The sequence below is a fragment of the Scyliorhinus torazame genome, chromosome 21 (genome assembly GCF_047496885.1).
Source record: "Scyliorhinus torazame isolate Kashiwa2021f chromosome 21, sScyTor2.1, whole genome shotgun sequence".
Lineage (NCBI taxonomy): Eukaryota > Metazoa > Chordata > Chondrichthyes > Carcharhiniformes > Scyliorhinidae > Scyliorhinus > Scyliorhinus torazame.
The window spans coordinates 113,305,011-113,328,619 of NC_092727.1; the positions used below are offsets into that span (position 1 = coordinate 113,305,011).

Genomic DNA, 23,609 nt, shown 5'->3' on the forward strand with positions numbered 1-23,609 from the left:
ACCTCACGAGAACCACGAGAACAGTTGTAACAAATAATAATGACTATATTAACGTGCTTTCATTTGATTTCATTCAGTACAATTTTTAATTTACTAGTCTCAAACGCCACTTGAACAACAATCCTTTTTTTATTCTATGCAAGCCCTAGGAGTCACTGAATTGCCATTAACTTCCTACTAGGAAATAAATCATGGCAATGTGAATTTATATACTATCTTTAATGTAATAAAATGTTTTAGACAGCTTGATCAAAATGTTTTAGACAGCTTGATCAAATAAATAGGTTTGAGGAGTGATTTAAAGGAGGTGAGGTTTAAGGAGGGAATTGCAGAGTTTGGGGAACAGGCAGCTGAAGGAATAACTGCTAATGGTGCAGCAATGAAAACAGGGGACAAGGGAGCAGGCAGATTGGAGGAGTCAGATTTCTTGGGGTTCCAGGGCTGGAGCAGGTTGTGGAGATGGGAAGGGGGCGAACATGGAGAAATTTGAAAACCACCATTGCATGATCTGTTCCAAGCATGTTAATTGAGTAAGTGTTTTGGTTTTTTTATGCTTCAGACAAATTCTTCCAGTACGAATTTGGTTATGGAGTTGAAATCAAACAGTTAATAACCATTTCCTCTTGATTTATTTTTGCCCATCTACATTTACTTCCTTGCTGGAAAAACTTTCTTCATATTCTTAAGACTGTAGAAAACATTTAAACAAACTTCCATTTGAACGTACATATTTATTGTGTAATTTAGTACCATGTTAAGTCAGAATATTACAGATCTATGCACAAGATTACTTTTATTCATAAATTATTTTAAAACAAATTGTAGATCTCAGTAATCTGCAACTCGCTAGACAATTTACAAAATCACTACTGTACAGACAAAATACAGTATCAATTAACATTGAAACTTATTTCAAATGATATGCTCCTGGAAAAATGTGTCTTAATATTACTTGAGAAAACTCAGAAATGCTTTCTTCTGTTACACCACTGACTGAGGCCAGCTGCCGTACAACCTTTTTTGTAAACAAAAAACAAAATTAAGATCATTCTTTCAATCAATTACTCATCTTTTCTTAAAGGAAGATGCTTGAGAATAAAGGACAAGTGAATTGGCTAACTGATATCTAGTAAAGTAATTTCATTTATAATATGATTTGTATTATTTACTACCTTGAACCATGGTGTATAGTTCAGTATAAATGCACTTGTTCCAATGACCCCAACAGCTAGAAGCATGCAATCTTCCTTTACAGACAAAAACTTTGCCCTGTGATAAAGTAAAATGTTATTTGATTTTGTATTTTAAGCATACAAGAGGACATGTGGACTTAGACAAATTAAAAGTGCACTTGATTAAAAGGCTGCCTGAAATGTCATGTTGACTGTACATAAATCTCAACCAAGAATTTTAAAATTAATTTATGGGATGTATGCATCGCTGGCTAGGCCAGTATTAATTTCCCTTGAAGATGATAACAAGTTGCCTTCTTGAACTGCTGCAGTCCGTGGTGTAGGTAACCCCACTGTGCTGTTAGGGTGTTCCAGGATTTTGACCCAGCAACAATGAAGGAAAGGCAATATATTTCCAACTCAGGATGGTGAGTGACTTGGAAGTGGAACTCCTAGGAGTTGGTGTTCCCATTTATCAGTTCCTTTGTCCTTCTAGATGGTAACAGACGTGGGTTTGAAAGGAGCCTTAGAGAGTTTCTGTAATGCATCTTGCAGATGGTACACTGCTGCCACTGTTCATCGATGTTTTGTGAAAGGGGTACCAGGTTAAGTGTAGAGTATTCCATCACACTCTTAGATGGTGGACAGACTTTGGGGTCTCAGGTGGTGTAACTTGCCACAGGGATCCTAGCCCCTCAACTGCTCTTGTAGCCCTATGTGTCTACGAGAACAGGTCAGAGGCTAGGAACCCTACAAGGTGCTTCATATGGGGGTGAATGCAATGACTTTTCACTGTACTCACAGCAAGTAGTTTAAGCAGAATATTCTTTTTATCTGAAAGAAATAAGACTGCCATGATACTACGCCACTATCTAACAGAAAGGATGATACTACGCCACTATCTAACAGAAAGGATGTATCAAAATTGGAAGGCTTATTTGAAAAAGATTTAAGAATAGCAGTGTTCAGTTGATTTAAGATTGTAGTTTGGATTTGAGTTATGGCCGACTGGAACTATTAGACTAAATTAGCTGCCTATCTTGCTGTTCAAATATGTGATTTGTATTTTTTGTTGAAGCTTGAGAGCTCGGTTTTAATACAAACTGCAGCCATCTTCAAATCCTAAACTAACTAATAGAACCAAAGGTGCTAAGTTTTTTTTTTTTTAAAGGACTATTGATTCTAAGGTGATAAACAAAAATACTTGCCTTTGGAGTTCACTAGGTGTAGAATTTTCAATAGCCATTTTTAATAAGTTTTCATAGATGGTGTTTCTCATGAGGTAAACAAATTTCAGCACCTTCAGGGCAATACCATGTAGGTGTTCAACTGGAACTGATGGATCATTGTATCCTTTAAAAAATATATATCAACATGGATCATTCTGAACATGGAAAGTACACAGGAATGGAAGTTTTTTTTTTTCAAGTGGGTTTAGGTGACATTGTTCCTGTTTTTAAAAAGAGTCACTATATGCTGTTGGTTAAATCATTGCTGTAGAGCTGACAAACAGAAATTCAGTAGTACAGGTTGAAAATCCCTTATCCAAAATGCTTGGGGTCAAGCGTGTTGCTTGGGGTCAAGAGTGTATCAGATTTTGGGATTTTTCAGATTTCGGAATTTCAGATAAGGGGTGCTCAACCTGTTGTACTATTGTATGTACTTTGAATGTGCCTTCAGTCAAGTATACATATTTAGTTTTGCAGTGACTAATTAATTGTTACATATAACTTTTACATTACATGACAGCAATGAAGCACCAGATTCATTAAATGATAAAAATGCAAATTCACACTCGTCCGTCTTTTGGACCCCCTCTTCAGCATTATAGCTACAATGCCATCACAATTGTTATTAACTAGTGATTACATTTTTCTCACTCACCCATGACTTCTAATAGTATTTCAGTGTGAGTGAAAGGAGAAGGGACATTGACTTGAAAACTCAGAGTTTCAAGGACAAGCAGTTCTGAATCCAGAAAATCTTCTCTCTTGTATGAGTAACCAAGAGACTGGAGAAATTTCAGGGCCATAGTGATATCAACAATCTGGAGAAAGATGGAAAATATAGGTTGGCTCCAGTGAAATGGAATTTGTACATTGCGTAAGAAAGGTTCTGATGATGTTATACTTTACCTGGTAATGGAATGAGACCTTGCTTGCTATTTGAACACAAGACATGATCCGTAGCACAAAGTGATCTTGGATTCTAACTTGCAACTGCCCCCAGCCATATTTTTCTGTGTTTTTCTCAGAACCTGTGCAAGTAGATGAATAGAGTTTTTCAATGTATCGAATCATAAACCTGTGAAAGTAAAACAAATTATAGCTGGTATCATAATGAAGGGAGCCTGAAATCTAACTTAATGATAAACTGTTGCCTTCTCCGTACTTTCATCCAAATAGTTATGCTGTTTCCACAAAACATCTATTCTATCCTTGGCAGAAAAAACATTCTGTGCCACTAAAAACACACCGTACCCTAAATGAAAGAATTTCTAAAGTCGAGGTATAAACTGAACCTCTGAACCTAATGTTACCCTTGTTTTAATGATCAAATAATGAGAGTAAATTTTAAAAGTACAGTGGTGGTGTTCACTGATAATTGTGGCTTGTATTTAATGTTTCTCGACATTAAATTGATACTGGCGCCAACTGTGGGGCTCTCTGGTATCCAGTGTCATACGAATGTCGCTTTTAAGAAATGTTTCGCTGCTCATATTACTGCAATGATGTCAGAGTGTGGGTGGAGTTGGGCTGTCAGTTTTTTACTTTCATTTTAGGCTGTTTTGCTGCAGGGTGTGTTTTAGTTTAGTTTACAGTGTTGGAGCTGAAGCCAGACAGAGCAGGTGTACTGTTGATCTCTCTGTCATGAAAAGATTATCTCTTGATCATTTGGTGAATTCAGAATTATAAATGTTCTCAGTAGTCTTATGGATGTTAAAAGGAAAGCTTAAAGGATTACTTAGTGTTGTATTCTTTGGGGGTTGTATTTGAATTAATGGTTGCTAAGATGTTCACTATGTTTTAAAAAGGTTAACATGAGTTCATAGAATAAACCTTGTTTTGCTTTAAAAAATACTTTTCCATTTCTGCTCTACCACACTGTAGAGTGGGCCGTGTGCTCCCAATACCACAATCTAGTAAAAGTTGTGGGTCAGGTGAACTCCATGATACACTTTGGGGTTCTCTAAACCCTGGCCCATAACAAATTGGAGGCTCAAGGAGCATAAAAGTCTTATCTATTGGATTGGCTTAGTGTACTTAAAGAGAGTGAGGGGTGAGCATATTGCGGTTGCTTTTCAGGTGTGGTATTCTAATTTAAGTTGGGAGTGTGTTGTGAACAATGGCTCTTTCAGAGGCTCAGAAGTTTTTGGGGGTGGAGACGGTTTTTGGGCACGCAGGACCTTATGGACAGAGACTAAAAGCAGACTGTTAGATTTGGCAAGAACATTGCAGTTAACATTACCTGACAAAATGCGAAAAGGTGAGGTAATTATGCTGGCGGCTAAGCATTTAAAGTTGCCTGAATTACAGTTTGACTTATTGGAAATGGCAAAAATTCAGTTACAAATTAAACAAATGGAACATGAGAAAGAATTAAAGCAGCTTGAATACAAAAGAGAGAGAGGGGAAAAAGAGAAGAAAGGAAAACAGAAAGAATAGCCTGAGCAGAACAGAAAGAAAGAGAAGGGGAGATACAGATCAGGGAAAAAGATAAAGAGAGAAGAGTTTGAACTTCAGAAAATGGCCATGAAACATGACAGTCAGTTAAAATTGGCAGACATAAAGGGAAACGTACAGTTGGTTGATAGTGATGAGGATAGTGAGAAAGAGTGTCAAAGTCGAAGGCTTGGTGGGAATCTATTTAAATATGTCCAAGCATTGCCAAGGTTTGACGAGAAGGAGGTGGAAGCCTTTTCATTTCATTTGAGAAGGTGGTTAAATAAATGAAATGGCCACTGGACATGTGGGTATTAGTGATTCAAACAAAGCTGGTAGGTAGGGCTAATGAAGTGTTTGCATCGCTACCGGAGGAGGTATCCGGGACGTATGAGGAGGTGAAAAAATCCATCTTAGGTGCATATGAACTAGTGCCTGAAGCCCAAAGACAAAGGTTTAGAAATTTAAGAAAATAATCTGGTCAAACATACATGGCGTTTGAAAGGATCAAACAGTAATTTTGATAGGTGGATAAGAGCTTTGAAAATAGACAAAACGTATGAAGCTCTCTGAGAAATTATACTTTTGGAGGAGTTTAAAAATTCAATTCCTGATGTAGTGAGAACTCATGTGGAAGAGCAGAGGGTTAAAACTGCGAGATTAGCAGCAGAAATGGCAAATGATTATGAATTAGTTCACAAGTCAAAGCTTGGTTTCCGACATCAGTTTCAGCCTGTGAGGGATAGAAACTGGGGACATGAGAAATACTCAAGTGGTAAATGTAAAGGTGATCTGATGGGAGATAATGAGTCAGATTAAAAAAGAAATCCAGGAGGGTGGAAAAGAAATGAAAAATTTCAAATGTTTTCACTGTAATAAACTAGGCCATGGAAAGTCTGTGTTGGTGGTTGAAGGAAAGCACTGGGAAGGCTGAGGAGGTAAAACAGGAAAAGACAGTGGGGTTTGTTAAAGTGGTAAAGGAAAGCCCAAGTGAAGCGAAGGAGGTGCAAAAAATTGTACAGCCTGATCAAGGTGATTGATAAGAAGGTGCCAGATCTCTTTAAAGAATTTACTTGTGTGAGTAAAGTTTACACATGTGTATCAGGAGGAGCAGGTAAAGAAGTCACAAGAGATACGGGAGCTAGTCAATCTTTAATGGTAAGAGATGAGGAGTTATGTAGTTTGGGAAGAATGTTGCCAGAAAAGGTGGTAATATGTGGAATTCAGGGTGAGAGTAGTGTTCAATTATATAAGATTGGAAAGTCCAGTGAAGAGTGGTGAAGTGGTAGCAGGAGTAATAGAGAAACTATCTTGTCCAGGAATAGTTTATCTTGGATAATGATATAGCTGGATCGCAGGTGGGAGTGATGCCTACTGTGGTGGATAAGCCAGTGGAAAATCAGACAACTGAAGTGTTGAAGGACGAATATCCTGGGATTTTTCCGGATTGTGTAGTAACAAGGTCGCAAAGTCACAAGTTAAGAAAAGAGGATAAATCAAAGAGTGAAGATGACGTTGAATTATCAGAAACTATTTTTGATCAGTTGTTGAAAAAGAACAAGAACAGGTGGAGGATGAGGCGAATATTTTTAGTTAGGAAAATTGGCAGTTACAACAAAAAGATGTAGAAATAAAACGGATGTATCAGAAAGCATACACGGAAGAGGAATCTGTGTGTATAACCAGAGTGTTATTACCGTAAAAGTAATGTCTTGATGAGAAAATGGAGACCTGTACATATGCAGGCGGATGAAAAGTGGGCAGAAGTTCATCAAGTAGTTTTGCCGGTAGGGTATAGAAAGGAGGTGTTGCAAATTGCACATGAGGTACCAGTGGGAGGTCATTTGGGAATAAGAAAAACTCAAGCTAAAATACAAAAGCATTTTTATTGGCCTGGACTACATAAAGATGTTGTTACATTTTGTCAATCATGTCACACATGCCAAATGATAGGGAAACCTCAAGCAGTGATAAAACCAGCGCCCTTAATATCCATTCCAGCATTTGAGGAACCTTTTACAAGGGTCCTAATTGATTGCGTAGGACCGCTTTTAAAACAAAAAGTGGGAATCAATATCTTTTGACGATAATGGATGTGTCTACTAGGTTTCCAGAGGCCATTCCAGTACGTAATATTACAGCTAAAAAGATTGTGGAGGAATTACTTAAATTCTTTACTAGATATGGACTACCCACAGAATTACAATCGGATCAAGGATCAAATTTTACCTCAAGGTCATTCAATGAAGTTATGGATAGCTTAGGAATAAAACAATTTAAATCAACTGCTTACCACCCAGAATCGCAGGGAGCAGTAGAAAGGTGGCATCAGACATTAAAGACAACGTTGAGGGCTTATTGTCAAGATTATCCAGAGGATTGGGATAAAGGAATTCCATTTGTACTGTTTGCAATTAGGGATGCACCTAATGAGTCAACCAAATTCAGTCCTTTTGAACTAATTTTTGGTCATGAAGTAAGAGGACCACTTAAACTGATTTAAGGAAAAATTGGTAATTGAGAAATCAGAACTTACATTATTGGATTACATGTCAAATTTTAGGGAACGATTAAATAGAGCAGGTGAATTGGCTAGACAACATTTAAAAGTTGCACAAAATGTGATGAAAACGGGTCACTGACAAGAAATCGACTTCAGGAGGCGGGTTTGGTGATAAATCAAGCCAAAAGTGAATTTGGAAAAGCCCATGTCACTTTCCTTGAGGAGTTTCCGATACACTCCAGATGAAGGGAAATAATGCGATTTCTTGGCATGAGTGGATTTGACCGAACATTTGTGCAAAGGTTTTGTAGCGTGATTGCTCCACTGATGGACTTGCTGAAGAAACGTCTCAAATTTCAGCGGACTTTCAACAGGCTTTTGACGGCCTGAAAGCTGTGGTAACCAATGCTCCTGTGTTGGAGAATTATAAGGGACTCTGTGATCAGATTGAACTAAAGTATCTGACTTTAAAGGGAAATGCCGAGGCGTAAAGAAATGGATGGATCGTGCAGAGACCTCCTTGTTCAAAGAGACTGTCAATCAAGAAGGATTTCAATTGGAGGAAGAAAAAAGAAATTGACTATATTATTTACCCGTTTGCATGTTGTTTTTTGAAACTAAAACGTATATTTACTGTGTGCATTTCTTAAAGGATAGTGAAAAGGTGAAAAATGAAACCATCTTGAAGTTGATGGTTTATTTTATATCTTGGGGGGAAGGTGTCATGAGAATGTCGCTTTAAGAAATGTTTGGCTGCTCCTATTACTGCATGATGTCAGAGTGTGGGTGGAGCTGGGCTGTCTGTCAGCTTTTTACTTTTGTTTTAGGCTGTTTGCGGCAAGGTGTGTTTTAGTTTCGTTTTCAGTGTTGGAATTGAAGCCAGACAGAGCAGGTGTACTGTTGATCTCTCTGCCTTGAAAAGACTACCTCTTGATCATTTGGTGAATTCCGAATTATAAATGTTCTCAGTAGTGAATGTAAACCTAATGTGCTTCTGGTAAAAGGTGTTTTAAGTCTGATGGATGTGAAAAGGAAAGCTTAAAGGATTACTTAGTGTTGTATTCTTTGGGGGTTGTATTTGAATTGATGGTTGCTAAGATATTCACTATGTTTTAAAAAGGTTAACTGAGTTCACAGAATAAACATTGTTTTGCTTTAAAAAATACTTTTCCATTTCTGCTCTACCACACCTGTAGAGTGGGCCGTGTGCTCCCCATACCACAATCTATTCAAAGTTGTGGGTCAGGTGAACTCCATGACACACTTTGGGGTTCTCTGAACCCTGGCCCATAACACCAGCAACAATTATGCTGTCATCTGGGTTAGGTAGCCAATCATTTTGATCAGAGCCAGCAAACTAGAAAGTAAAATAAGCAAAATTCTGCCGATGCCAGTATCTGAAATGAGATCAGAGAATGCTGGAAAAACTCAGCATCTGTAAGGAAAGAAGACAGAGTTAATGTTTCTTGTCAGAACGAGAGTGTAACTAAGAGATTGCAACAATGTAGCAACTTTAAGAACAAAAGACCAGGTGGCCTGGTATAGGGGTGGGGTTTGCAATACGTGCATGGGAATTTTTTTCAAAAGGGGTTGAAGACTGAGGAGAAAGGTCACAAACTAAAACTGCTGAACTTAAAAGTTGAGCCCTAAAGACTGCAACATGCCTAACCATATGAGATGCTGCTCCTCCAGCTTGTAGCAGGCCAAAGATGGACATGTGGGTATGAAAGCAAGGTGCCGAGTTAAAATGATAAGCAACAGGAAGGTTTGGGTCATGCTTGCGGACTGAGCGGCCAGTCTGTATTTATTCTTCCCAAGGTAGAGGAGACTGCATTGGGAGCAGTGAATACAATAGACCAAATTCAAGGAAGTGCAACTGAAACACTGCTTTGCTGGAAACTCGACTTGTACATGTGCAACGGAGTTGGAAAAACTAGGAGAATGGGATGGGCTTCTTGCAGGGGGCAGAGGGGGAGGAACGGTAGTCAAAGTAGCTGTGGGAGTTAGTGGGTTTTTAATGAATATTGGTGGGCAGTTTAGCACTGGAAATGGAGACGCGAGGTCAAGGAAGGGAAGTGTCAGAGATGCGCAATGTGAAGGTGAGAGAGGGATAGAAATTGGAACAAAAGCTGAAATTTTTCCAGGTCCAGACAAAAGCACGAGTAGTTATCGATGTAACGGAAAGCATGTTGCGAGAGCGGGCCTGAGTAGGACTAGACCTAAAGGAGTGTTTCATATAAGGGCAGCACGGTAGCATAATGGTTAGCAGTTTGTTCACAGCTCCAGGGTCCCAGGTTTGATTCCCGGCTGGGTCACAGTGCGGAGTCTACACATTCTCCCGGTGTCTGTGTGGGTTTGCTCCGGTTTCCTCCCACAGTCCAAAGATGTGAGGGTTAGATGGATTGGCCATGCTAAATTGCCCTTAGTGCCCAAAATGGTTAAGTGGGGTTGCTGGGTTACGGGGATAGGGTAGATACGTGGACTTGAGTAGGGTGCTCTTTGTAAGGGCCGGTGCAGACTCAATGGGCCAGATGGCCTCCTTCTGCACTGTAAATTCTATGATAATGTTAGGATACCAGACAAGACCCCAATTTTTGCTAGGTTTTCTAACACTGAGGCAAGGATACTTAACCCCTGGAGTGATAATGCTGACCAGAGATCTGAGAACAATAATTTAAACATAGAATTAACTGCATTGTCAAAGAAATTGCTTTAAAATTAACAGTTAAACAGTTCTTATAAAATAAAAGGAAACACTAACTTATGCCCATGTCTTCACTATATATTCCAACCAAGCAACCCAATACTGTTCCAAATCCACTCATAAAGTCAGAATTTCAGGGTTACTTGCTGTTCTCTGTCCATACCTTTGGCGAGAGACCCTTTCAGGAAGGACCTGAAATCCTTCTGTTTTGTCAGACTGAAATCCTATACCAAAACTGCCAAATAAAAAGCTACTGCCAAAATAAACTACAGCCAGACCTGGCTCCTCCCATTAATTACATCATCTGTATCCTACTAAGATGTTCCATGACCTGCTCAGCTGCGTTAAACAACACTCCCTCAAATTATCTACACACGTGGGAACCTCCAAAAACAAAACAATATTCCATTAGCTATCTCTCTGTAACAAGTAAATGGTTGAAATCAATGATTACCTCTGAAGCAGAACTTTAGCAGACATACTGCCTGTATGTATTTGGACCCAGGATAATAACATTACAATAAAATATAATAATTTCCTCCATTCATTATAATAACCCAAAACGACAGGCATAACTGGGGCCCATGTAGGTATCCATAGCCACATCTTTAACCTGTCTCATTTCCTGCAAAAAGGCTGAATTATTTAGTGATAGAACAAGTTCAACCAGACAAGAGTGGTGGCGGACAGGGATTAGTCAAGCCTCTACTCAAGGAAGAAGCGGAGAGCCCTTGAACCATCCCGGTGAGGGGTGGAGGTGTAGAGGGATTCAACATCCATAGTGAAGAAGCAGCGGTAGGGACAGTGAACTGAAAATTGCTGATATAACGTAGAGCACCAGATGAATCACAAATGTATGTGGGAAAAGACTGGCAACAGGAGAGATGATCGAATCACGATAGGAAGAAATTAGTTGCATGGGGCAGGAACAGACTGATATTATGGGTCTACTAGGGCAGCACTATTTGTGGATTTTGGGAAGGTGGGTTGTGCAGGGTTGGGGGACTATGATGTTGGCGACTGTGGAGGGAAGATCACCTGAGGTGATTGAGGTCACTGACTGTCCTGGAAACAATGGGTGAATGGTAGTGGGATCATGGTCCATGGGGAACATGTCGGAGCATTGGTGCTCAACCACTGCGTGGTAGAGATCAGTTTGTCAGATAATAATGGCACCGCCCCTTGTCAGCAGGTTTCATCAAGGTCAGAGTTGGGCATGAGAGTGGAGTGCAGCAAGGTCAGAGAGAGTTTAGTGGCAGAGAGAGGCAGAGAAATTGAAATGGTGATGAAAAGATCAGCAGTAGGTGGAAGCCAGAGTGTAAGGTCCTGGTAGAGGAAGAATGCTGGAGGTGGGTGAAAGAATCCATTGAAGACGAGGAAATACAAAGAAGTGAGCATGGAGCCGAAGGCACAGGTGATGAGTTCCGCATCGAGCTGAGCCCAAAGTTCAGTGGGGTGAGGACGTAAGGGGATGAAACGGAATCAATTGCAGAGTGAAATAAAATACACTGTTTATCCTTCCCTTTTAATCATTTTAGAGAATGAAATAAGGACTGTGCCATAAACAAAGTATTTAGAAGATGAAATATAAATCTATACATAAAAATTGTGTAAACTGAATGATTGTAAAGAAATTTGATATTCCACAAATGTACAATTAGTTTTTTCATGACCAGAGATCTTGCGCAGGAGTAATTATGAACTTAGCACATGTTTAAAAACCCTGTTACATCTTACTCAACAAAGATGTGTGGTTTTTTTCAAAATGTATTTTATTGCAACCGTATATATAAGGTTACAACACATAAACAATTTGGGAAACGGGCTTCCCAACCAATGATTATGCAGTCTGTACAAATTGTTCCCCTTTTTCACTCCCCCAGCACAAACAACTCCTCAAACACGGTCACGAACATCCCCCACCTTGCCTCAAAACCCTCCACTGAACCCCTTAACTCGTATTTTATCTTTTCCAACCAAAGGAAATCATACAGGTCACCCAGCCAGGCTACTACGCCCAGTGGAGCTGCTGACCGCCACTCAAATAAGATTCATTGCCGGGCAATCAGAGAGGCGAAGGCCACAACATCGGCCTTCCTCCCGTCCATCAGCTCCGGCTTCTCCCAAACCCCAAAGCCACCAAAGGATCCGGCTCCACGATCACCCCCACTATCCTTGCCAGGGCTCCAAACGCAGAATCTATCCCAACTCTTCGCAGCCCCAGAACATGTGTGCATGATTTGCTGGTCCCCACCCACCCTCTCGCACTCATCTGCCACCCCCTAGAAGAATCCATTGCCTGAGTCATATGTACCCTGTGCAAGACCTTGAACTGTATCAGGCTCATCCTTGCGCACTAGGAGGTTGTGTTTCTCCTTTGTAATGCCTCACTCCCTACTCCACAATTTATCTCCCCTCCCAGCTCCTTCCCATTTTTCCTTAATCTTCACCACCCGCTCACCTCCCTGCTCTTCCAGCCACCTGGGGCTCAAACTATCTACCCTCGGCTCTAGGACAGTTAAAATCTCCTCCCATAATCAGCTAGTGCGTGGCTAAGTCCGGGATTGCTGCCAGCAACCTTCTCATAAAACTAGGTGTGTGTTGGTTGAGGAGTTTTACAAGACTGTAAAAGTACAACTTCACCTCACTTCAAGTGGTTTCAAATGTGCCTGACACCACAACCTGGGGAGAAGCAGACAAGAGGTAACAGTAACTGGTGCATTGCATTTCCACATTCAAGTGAAGTTGCTGTCAATTTCAGTCAAAGGACAGCAAACGTTTCAGAGTTGGGCGGGATTCTCCGTAGCCCGACGCTAAAATCAGGAACAGTGATCAGGTAGAGAACGGCTTCCAACAGCAGGGGCGAAATTCTCCCCCAACGGCGCGATGTCCGCCGACTGGCGCCAATCAGACGGGCATCGCGCCGGCCCAAAGGTGTGGAATGCTCCGCATCTTTGGCGGCCTAGCCCCAACATTGAGGGGCTAGGCCGACGCCGGAGGGATTTCCACCCCGCCAGCTGGCGGAAATGGCATTTGTTGCCCCGGCGCATGTGCGGGAGCGTCAGCGGCCACTGAAAGTTTCCCGCTCATGCGCAGTGGGGAGAGTCTCTTCCGCCTCCGCCATGGTGGAGGCCGTAGCGGAGGCGGAAGGGAAAGAGTGCCCCCACGGCACAGGCCCGCCCGCGGATCGGTAGGCCCCGATCGCGGGCCAGGCCACCGTGGGGGCACCCTCCGGGGTCAGATCGCCCCGCGCCCCCCCACGCCGCCTGGTCCCGCCGGTAAATACCAGGTTTGATTTACGCCGGTGGGACAGGCAATTTCTGGGCGGGACTTCGGCCCATCCGGGCCGGAGAATTGAACGGGGGGTCCCTACAACCGGCGCGGCCCAATTCCCGCCCCCGCCCAATCTCCGGTACCGGAGACTTCGGCGGGGGCGGGATTCACGGCGGCCAACGGCCATTCTCCAACCCGGCGGGGGGTCGGAGAATGACGCCCCAGAATCGGGGCAGGTGCTGGCTCACGATGCTCCGCCCTTCCAAATCGGCGTCATCGGGCTGCGTGCCGCAACACCGTTGCCGCATCATCAGCCAGCCCAACCGCAATACTCCATCTCTGATGGGCCGAGTTCCCGACAGCGCTTACCACGTGTGATCCCAGCGGTCGTGAGCCTGGCGTGCCAGCTGCGGGCTGTGTTCACACTCTGCTGAGATCCGTGCTGCTGCTGGGGGAGGGGGGGGGGAGGGGGGGTGCGGGTACACAGTCCAACGGTGAGGGATGCACACCTATTTTTCCGTTATGGAACACACAGATCCTCCATTGGCGCCTGCACTTACCCTAATAAAAGGCGAATCCAGCCCGTTATATATGATACTGTGGGGTGGGGGGGAAATCAACATTGTGGAATAAAATTGCAAGTAATGGACTGTGTAGTCTGTGTTATAATTCTGTTATAATTCCGCGCCAAATAAAATCGAAATGGTGAATGTTAGAATTCTGGTCCTGGCTAGGTGATCTGACATGGCCCCCATACATATGTTTAATAAATCAGCGTTTCCTTTTCATCTCCCAAAAAATTTAACCCACCAGGGAATTATAACGTTTTACCTTTCCAGTATTTCCACAGCTTGATATCTTGTAACCTGATGGAGGCCCAGCTGCTCACAAAGGAGGAAAACAAATTCTGCGATACAAATTTTTAAAAAATGAACGTGGGGAGAGTTAAACGCCAGTGAAGTTTACACCAAGCTGCCACCAATCTCGCCATCCCCACCTATTAATCTTAATGTTTTGAAGCAGCCCGCGTGCTGAGAGAGGTTCGTCAGGTTGCGTTCATTGTCCTTCGCCACGTCGACCAGAAATTCTTCCAGCATCTCCGGGGAAACGGCGCTGAAGGCCAGCTCGGGTGTCTCTTTGCCGAAGCAGCCCAGGCTTCGGTCCGTCTTGACAACCACCATTTTGCTCATGGCCGCCACACAGTCCCCCTGGACTGCCCGACTCCGAGACCGAGTACCAAAGGTGCGAGGGCCCGCTCAAATGTCGCTGGACCTGCTTTGTGTGTGGGGGGGGGGGGGGGTGAATATCGTCACAAAACCTACTCCGTCGAATGCAAAACACGTGAACGTGAACCCAGGTTAAATATCTCGGAAAAGAGTCGGGGCCCCTCTCGGCCTCTTCGTCGGAAAGTCTGAAGAAAATGGCGGATCTACCTCGTCCCGCGTGCGCCCGCCGGCTCGGCCCATCCTCCCCACGCCTGCGCACTGTATCCGGTGCCGGCACATTCCCACCCCGCCTGCGCCGATCCACGGCCTGAAACCCGAGCCCAGCCACCAAAGCGCCTGCGCAATGTGCCGGCCGCCGGCTTCGAGCTTGCTGCCTTGCGCGCGAAGGAACCGTTGAAAGTTCGGTCCGTTGGCGCCCAAACAATCGGAGCGAAGACAAACTGCTCCAGAGTGCAAAGGGGGGGGGGGGGGGGTAAAAAAAAAACCACGGCGGTCGGAATATTATTCGCGCAGACGAGACCTCAGGGGCACGATTCTCCGCTCCCGCGACTAACTGGCCACGTCGTGAACGCCGTCGAGTTTCACGACGGCGCGAAGTGTCCCCGATCGCGATCGATTCAAGGCCCAAAAATGGGCTAGGAGCGGGGCCGCGAGGAACTCGGGGGGGGGGGGGGGGGCATGTCGCGAAAGCAGCGTCGTCAGCGCGCGCCGGGCATTGGCGCCGGCGCCGCGTAACTGGTGTCACCCGCGCATGCGTGGTTGCCGCCCTCCCCGCAAGAAGGATCTTGCGGGGCGCGGAGGAAAGAAGGCCCTCCTTCAGAGAGGCTGGCCCGCCGATTGGTGGGCACCGATCGCGGGCCAGACCCCATTTGAGGCCCCCTCCGGTGCAGGAACCCCCTTCCCTCCCCCCCCCCCCCCCCCGACATGCTGTCCCCCCCAGCGTTCCCGCTGGCAGCGACCAGGTGTGGACGGCGCCGCTGTGAACCCGTCGTATTGGGCAGGCCACTCGGTCCATCCGGGCCTGAGAATAGCGGGGATAGCGGAGAATCGCCATTTTTGGGTGTCTCGGGCGATTCTCCGGCCTGCGCCGCACAGAACTCGATAGTGCCGATCTCGCCGCTTGGGTGAATCGCGGGAGGGTGTCGGACCGGCGTCGCGTGAAAAAATGGCGCCCCAGGCGATTCTCCCAAATGGCACGGCATCGGAGAATCATGCACCAGGAGTTTCAGAACCGTTTTAATACAGCGGATGAATTATCTTCTGTCCTGAAGTGCAGCCACTGTTTGCAGGAAAGGTGAGAGCCAATTTTGAGCTGGGCAAGATCCCACAGACTGGTGGCCCGATCATCTGTCTTAGTCCGATTTTGATTTGTGGGTTAAATACTGGCCAGGGAACCAGGTGTTGGGGGGGGGGGGGGGGGGGTCGCTGCTCTTCAAAATATATGTGCTCCTGGATATTTCACATCCACCTGGAGAACGCTTGGTTTTCCATTTCATCCGAAAGACAACTGGACGGGGAAGTCCGACTTGATCTTGTGCTCAAAAGGGACTCAAATCCCAAACCTCGTTATTCAGTGGGAACATGCAATTTTGCTACTATAAAGCCACCAACAGAGGGTAAATTGTGAAAGAAAACTAGTGCAAAATATAAAAAAGGATAGCAAAAGCTTCTGTAAGTATATTAAAAGGGAGGGAGTAGCTAAAGTGGATGTTGGTTCCTTGCAGGATGAGAACGGAGAATTAACATTGGGGGGATACGAAATGGCGGAGATGGCTCATTCAATATTTTACCTCGGTTTTCATGGTGGAAGGCACTGATACCATCCCAGTAGTAACAGGTAATATAAAGGGAGGAACTTAGAACAATCAACATCAATAGGGAAAAGTACTAAACAAACTATTGGGATTGAAGGCAGGCAAGTCCCCAGGGCCTGATGACCTACATCCTCGGGTCTTAAAGAAAGTGATGATGTGGAGATACCGGCGTTGGACTGGGGTGACCACAGTAAGAAGTCTTACAACACCAGGTTAAAGTCCAACAGGTTTGTTTCGAATCACTAGCTTTCGGAGTACAGCTCCTTCCTCAGGCGAATTAACCTGAGGAAGGAGCTGTGCTCCGAAAGCTAGTGATTCGAAACAAACCTGTTGGACTTTAACCTGGTGTTGTAAGACTTCTTACTTAAAGAAAGTGGCAGCAGAGATAGTGGATCTACTGGTTATTGTATTCCAAAATTCCGTAGATATGGGAGAGGTTCTAGTGGATTGGAAACATGCTTATTCAAAAAGGGAGGGAAGCAGCAAGTAGGAAACTAGACCAATTAGTTTAACATCTGCCATTGGGAAATTGTTAGAATCTATTAAGGAAGTAATAACAGAACATTTGAAAAGTCAAAATGCCGTCCATCAGTCAGCAAGATTTTATGAAAGGAAAGTTGTCTTTGACAAATTTGCTAGATTTCTTTGAAGAGGTAACAAGTTAAGTGGATAATGGGGATCCTGTAGATGTAGCATATCTGAACTTCCAGAGGCATTTGATAAGGTGCCGCACAAAAGGTTAATACACAAGGTAAGATCAGTCACAAGGTAAGATGGAGTTAGGGGTAATTTATTAGCTTGGCTAGAGGACTGGCTAATCAGCAGAAGGCAGAGAGAAGGGATAAATGGGTCTTTTTCTGGTTGGCTAGATGTACCCAGTGGGGTGCCACAGGGTTCAGTCCTCGGGGCCCCAACTATTTGCAATATATATTAATGACTTTGATGCAGGGATAGAAGGTACTGTAGTCAAATTTGCAGATGACATTAAAATAGGTGGGATAATAAGTTGCAATGAGGAAATAAGAAATTTACAAATGGATAGGGATAGGTGAGTGGGCCAACATTTGATGGGTGGAGTTTAACCTGGATAAATGTGAGGTTATCCACTTTGGTCGGAAAAATAGAATGGCAATTTATTATCTAAATGGAGAGAAACATAAAGAGTGCTTTGGAATGGAGGGATCTTGGTTTCCTCATGCATGAATCACAGAAAACTAGTATGCAGGTACAGCAAAAATAACGAAGGCAAATGGATTTATGGCTAAAGGGAAAGAGTATAAAAGTAGGGAAGTATTGCTGCAATTATACAAGGCATTGGTGAGACTGCACATGGTTACTGTGTAGCCCCCCCTCACTTGAGGAGAGATGTAGTTGCATTGGAGGCAGTTCATAGGAGGTTCACCAGACTGATTCCTGAGATGAGGGGTTTGTCTTATGAATAGAGATTGAGCAGGGTAAGCCTCTGCCCTCTAGAGTTTAGAAGAATGAGAGGAGATCTAATTGAGATATATAAGATGATAAAAGATATTGACAAAGTAGTTGTAGAGTGATGTTTCCTCTTTTGGGGCAATCTAGAATGAGAGATCACAGTTTTAGGATAAGGGGTAGCAGATTTAAGATAGAGATGAGAGGTGAAATTACTTCTGTCAAAGGGTCGTGGATCTGTGGAATTCACTACCCCAGAGTGCGGTGGATGCTGGGACATTGAGTAAATTTAAGGACGAGATAGACATTTTAAATTAGAAATGGGGTTGCGGGGTTATGGGGAACGGGCAGGAAAGTGGAGCTGAGGTTGAGATGAGATTAGCCATGATCTATTGAATGGCGGAATGGGCTCGAGGGGCTGAAGCGCCTACTGCACCTAGTTCTTAAGTTCTTGTGTTCTGTAACAGAGATAGCATCTTGAACTTGAAAGAGAAGGGAGCGAGAGATGGTGTTACTGCCCCCATGGCAGATTTGTTCCAAAGCTTTTAGCATCTTGGGTGCTGCAACAAACGGCATTTCAAAACTATTATTCTGGTTACATGACCTCTCGGGGAAAACTGTCCTCTGGTTGGAGTCATACCGAGCACAAAGGAAGATAGTTGTGGTTGTTGGTGGTAAGTCACCTCAATCCTGGGACATCATTGCAGGAGTTCCTCAGGCGCAACCACCTTCAGCTGCTTCATCAATGACCTTCCTTCCAACATAAGGTCAGATGTGGGGACGTTCGTTGATGATTGCACACTGTTCAGCATCATTCATGACTCCTCAGAAACTGAAGCAGCCCATGTGCAAATGCAACAAGACAATACCACGGCTTGGGCTGACAAGTGGCAAGTAACATTCGTGCCACACAAGTGCCAAGTAATGACCATCTCCAATGAGAGAGAATCAAACCATCACCCCCATGGCATTGAATCCCCCACTATCAACATCCTGGAGGTTACCATTGACCAGAAACAGAACTGGACAAGCCATAAAAATACTGTGGCTACTAGAGCAGGTCAAAGGCTAGGAATCCTGCGATGAGTAACTCACCTCCTGACTCCCCAAAGCCGGTCCACCACTCACAAAGCACAAGCCAGGAGTGTAATGGAATACTCCCCATTTGCCTGGATGAGTGCAGCTCCAACAACATTCACGAAGCTCAACGCCATCCAGGACAAAACAGCCCACTTGCTTGGCACCCCTTCCACAAACATTCACTCCCTCCACCACCGACACACAGTAGCAGCAGTGTGTATCATCCACAAGATGCACTGCAGGAACTCACCAAGGCTCCTAAGGAAGCACCTTCCAAACCCACAACCACTTGTATCTAGAAGAACAAGGCAGCAGATTCATGGGAACACCACCATCTGGAAATTTCTCTTCAAGTCACACCATCCTGACTTGGAAATATATCCCCGTTCCTTTACTGTTGCTGGATCAAAATCCTGGAACTCCCTCCCTAATAGCACAGTGAGTGTATCTATACCACATGAACTGCAGCGATCCAAGAGGCAGCTCACCACCACCTTCTCAAGGGTAATTAGGGATGGGCAACAAATGCTGGCCTAGCCAGTGAAGCCCCCATCCCATAAAAATGAATTTTTAAAGATTTACAGCCAAGATAACGAAAGAATTGGGACAGAACAAATGTCTTAAGACAATGGACGTTAAGTGAACAGAGACCAAGGTATTGTTCAGAAGAATTCAAGGAAGGGTAAACAAAGTGTTCTGAGTTAAACACAATTGCAGTAACCAGATTTAAGGTGGGAAAGTAGACTTCAGAAGTAAATCAAAAAGTGATGCCCTTTTAATAATCTGGGAATCGAGAGTTAACGCAACTGTGAACAGTTTGTACAGCAGTCAAGACTGATGTGACAAGGGAGTGGTGTAAAACCTGGATTCACTGTTAACAGTGGAGCTGGGACTTCCAATGGCAACAGGTAGAAGGTCACACATAAGGTGGCTCCCGTTATCATCTTTGTTTTTTGGACTTTTTAACCCTGTCTCCGGGGATTTTGGTCGTCAAAATTGGCCCATCATATGGGATAAGGAATTTGTCAGTGAAAATATGTTGTAATCTATGAAGAAGGTTGCTGATAAGATTACAGGGGGTGATCTTTCAACAGAGCCAGTAAGCTCTCAAAGCCCAGCAGGAGGAATGGCGGCAGACCCGGCCTTGGGTGTGGCCGCCCATATCACGGTGGAAACGCTGATTGGGGTGATGGCGCAGGAGTTTGAAAAACAGTTTGCGAAGCATTTTGAGGAGCAGGATGATGATGGAAACCCTGAAGCGGTCATCTGAGGAGGCACTTGGCTCGTTTCCAAAGAAGTTGGAAAAACTTTGGAGGCGGTAAAGGTGCTGAAGGGTGTGGAGGAGGCCTTGTTGCGACATGGTGATTGAATCACCTCGTTGGAAGCTGAGATGTTGCTGGTGGACGCGAGGAACAAGCCTTTGAGGGCAAAGATGGATGACATGGAGTACAGGTCGAGGAGCCAGAACCTCAGAATTATGGGGTGACTGGAGGGGGTGGAAGGCCTGAAGCTGACTGAGTACTTTTCTTAGATGTTTGTCAAGCTTTTGAGGTTGAGGCAGGCAATTGTCTCTTCCAGAGTTGGATCGGACCCATTGAGTGCTGCGTTGTAAACCTTGGGCAAATAAGCCACCGTGGGCAGTGATTGGATTCCACAGCTTCCAGGTGAAGGAGCAGGTTCTGCAAAGGGCCAAAGTGAATCGGGACACAAGGTGGGAAGGAAGCATCATTATGATATACCAAGATATCGGAGCGGAGTTGGCAAAGCGGCGTGCAGTTTTTAATAAGACAAAGTCAGCACTATTTTGGAGTGGTGTACCCAGGATGGCTGAGAGTGACATTTCGGTCGAAAGGTCATTTTTTCAATGTGTTGGAATCTTCCACCAAAACTAAGGGCCTAGCTATACTACTGACATAGCCTAAGAGTTTTATCAAGCATCTGAACTAACCTGGAAGGCAGCCTAGACAACAGGTGATCTTCCTGAAACATTAATTATGTTTCTCCCTCCACTGGCATTGCCAGATTTGCTGAATATTTCCAGTATTTTCTGTTTTTAACCTGAATGGCTAATGGTAAATGATGTTTTATGTTGGGAGGCAAGAATTGATTTTTACTCACAGATGGCCAAGCTTCTTGTTTCATATCTGCTTTTTTCTAGGTTCTGTGATCAGCACTCAATGTTTGATAGTCTTAACATGAGCCACTCAACAAGAATAGCTGTGTTCCATGTTTTGTGGTCCTTTACTGCCACCAAGTGGTTACAGATGGAAGAAAACTTCAACAGTACAGTAGAAAAATGTTCAAAGATGCTTCACAGGATTATAATCCAAAATACCCGAAGCAGTGTGAATTATTAATAGGAGTGCCCAAAAGCGTGGTCAAAAGAGGTTTGCTTTAGAAGAGGAGGGATCAAGAGACAGAAAGCCTTTGCATGTGCATCCATGATATTTGAAGTCTTTTGTTAATATTCATGATTTTAATATAAAAACAAATTACTGCAGATACTGGAATCTGAAACAAAAATAGAAAATGCTGGACAATCTCAGCAGGTCTGACAGCACCCGTGGAGAGAGAACAGAGCTAACGGGTGCGATCTACTGCTGTGTTACGCCAAAAAGGCAGCGTGGCGCAGCTGGTAGATGCCAGGAGATCCCTCTTCCGGGATTTACCCGGCTTGATACACCTCTGGAGATCTAATGCGATTTTGCAAATCAAATCTGCATCATAGAGCAAGACAGGTAGTCTCACTTTAATATGCATTTCCATGATTGACCTGAGGCATTGTGATCTAACTCTCTTTCCTCGGAGACCTTGGGTGAGTGCTATTCTGTGCTGGTCCCCACAAACGGGGAGTAGGCGAAATGGCACTCGGGTCTCCTTGGGGGTCAGAAGCCCCCAGATGCTTTCTCTCTGGGAAGGTTGGCACCTGGCTGCCCGGTGGATGGAGAGGGGATGAGAGAAGAGGGGGAGCCTGAGGACCCTCTTGTGGGTGAGTTGGGGCTTTGGGGGTGGGTTTGAGGGCCCATCGGTTGTTGAGAGATTGGGACACCATTTAAAAATGGCTGATCTTCTGCATTGAGGAGTTCTGGTGAGCGGCGCTCCTCAGTGCAAGAGACCGGACTACAGGGGCCAGGGGGAAGCCTGAGGACCCCTTTATGAGTGAGTTGGGGCTTTGGGGGTGGGTTTGAGGGCCGCATTGGGGGTTGAGAGATTGGGACACCATTTAAAAGTGGCCGATCTGCATGGAGGAGTTCTGGCGAGCGGAGCTCCTCAGTGCAGGAGACCGGACTAAGTGCGGCATCAAAGAACAATAAGCACAGGAACAGGCCCTTCAGCCCTCCAAGCCTGCACCGATCACGTGTCCTATCTAGACAAACCGCCTGTATCCTTCTGTGCCCTGTCTGTTCATGTGCCTATTCAGATAAGTCTTAAAGGTCGGCAACATATCTGCCTCAACCATCTCACTTGGCAATGCATTCCAGGCCACCACCACCCTCTGCATAAAAAACGTCCCCCACACATCTCCACTGAACCCACCCTCCATCACTTTGAACTTTGGCGCAGCAAGGTAGCATTGTGGATAGCACAATTGCTTCACAGCTCCAGGGTCCCAGGTTCGATTCCGGCTTGGGTCACTGTCTGTGCGGAGTCTGCACATCCTCCCCGTGTGTGCGTGGGTTTCCTCCGGGTGCTCCGGTTTCCTCCCACAGTCCAAAGATGTGCAGCTTAGGTGGATTGGCCATGATAAATTGCCCTTAGTGTCCAAAATTGCCCTTAGTGTTGGGTGGGGTTATTGGGTTATGGTGATAGAGTGGAGGTGTGTGTTTGGGTAGGGTGCTCTTTCCAAGAGCCGGTGCAGACTCGATGGGCCGAATGGCCTCCTTCATTGTAAATTCTATGATAATCTATGAAACTTGTGCCTCGTAATTGCCATTTCTGCCCTGGGAAAAAGCCTCCAACTGTTCACCCTATCTATACTCCTAATAATTTTATAAACTTCCAGCAGGTCGCCCCTCAGCTTCCATCCCTAGGGAGAACAATCCCAGTTTATTCAATCTCTCCTCATAGCTAATACCCTCCATACCAGGCAACACCCTGGTAAACCTTTTCTGTACTCTCTCCAAAGCCTCCACGTCCTTCTAGCAGTGCGGTGACCAAAATTGGACACAGTATTCCAAATGTAGCCTAATCAACGTTCTATATAATTGTAACATAATTTTCGAGCTTTTATACTCGATACCCCATCCTATGAAGGCAAGCATACCATCGTTGGGAGTTCCCTGCTGAGTCCCGGTAGATATGGTGTTTCTTGGTGTTGCGAGCACCGAGTAACACCCGGCTAAACGCGGTCGTTATGGGACTCTGTTTCCATTCGTGCCCAACGTTTCGAGTCTGGATGACTCTGTCAACAGTTTTCGTTTTATTGATTTTAATGATTGTCGATTTATTAATTCCACAGCATAGATATATTATACACACACCTTGGTGAAAGAGTTTCTCTTCAGTTGGCTAGTTCCAACATCCATATTCTGGAGCCATGCAGAGTTTTTTTGATAATTTTCTGTCAGGAATAAGATCATGGCTGAATTTGTCCGTCATCTGCACTTTCCATGTCATGTTCATCCACAGCACCGTACTCCCCGACTGTTGAGTTGCCCGCACATGTTTGTTTGCCTCCTTCCCTGCTTGGTTGAAACTCAGGCAAGGAGAATGATCCGCGCGCGTTGCTGTTTCGGATTTGTCCTCTTCA

The 23,609-nt window shown here is 44.5% G+C and overlaps 1 protein-coding gene across 5 annotated transcripts; it reads right to left on the reverse strand.

The window, feature by feature from the left end:
- Nucleotides 1-590: 590 nt before the first annotated feature.
- cntd1 (cyclin N-terminal domain containing 1) lies at nt 591-23,470 on the reverse strand. Of its 5 annotated transcripts, none has more exons than XM_072487297.1 (6): nt 23,341-23,470; nt 3,308-3,429; nt 3,057-3,219; nt 2,381-2,525; nt 1,173-1,269; nt 591-1,015 (listed from the first exon to the last, which is right to left on the reverse strand). In XM_072487297.1, the coding sequence occupies exons 2-6, from the start codon at nt 3,350-3,352 to the stop codon at nt 908-910; spliced, it is 558 nt and encodes a 185-aa protein (XP_072343398.1). In that variant the 5' UTR covers nt 3,353-3,429; nt 23,341-23,470; the 3' UTR covers nt 591-907. The 5 variants fall into 5 exon arrangements, with proteins under 5 accessions (XP_072343398.1, XP_072343396.1, XP_072343395.1 ...); XM_072487295.1 differs by having other exon boundaries at nt 3,308-3,476; XM_072487294.1 differs by lacking the exon at nt 23,341-23,470 and adding an exon at nt 14,312-14,745.
- Nucleotides 23,471-23,609: the final 139 nt, after the last annotated feature.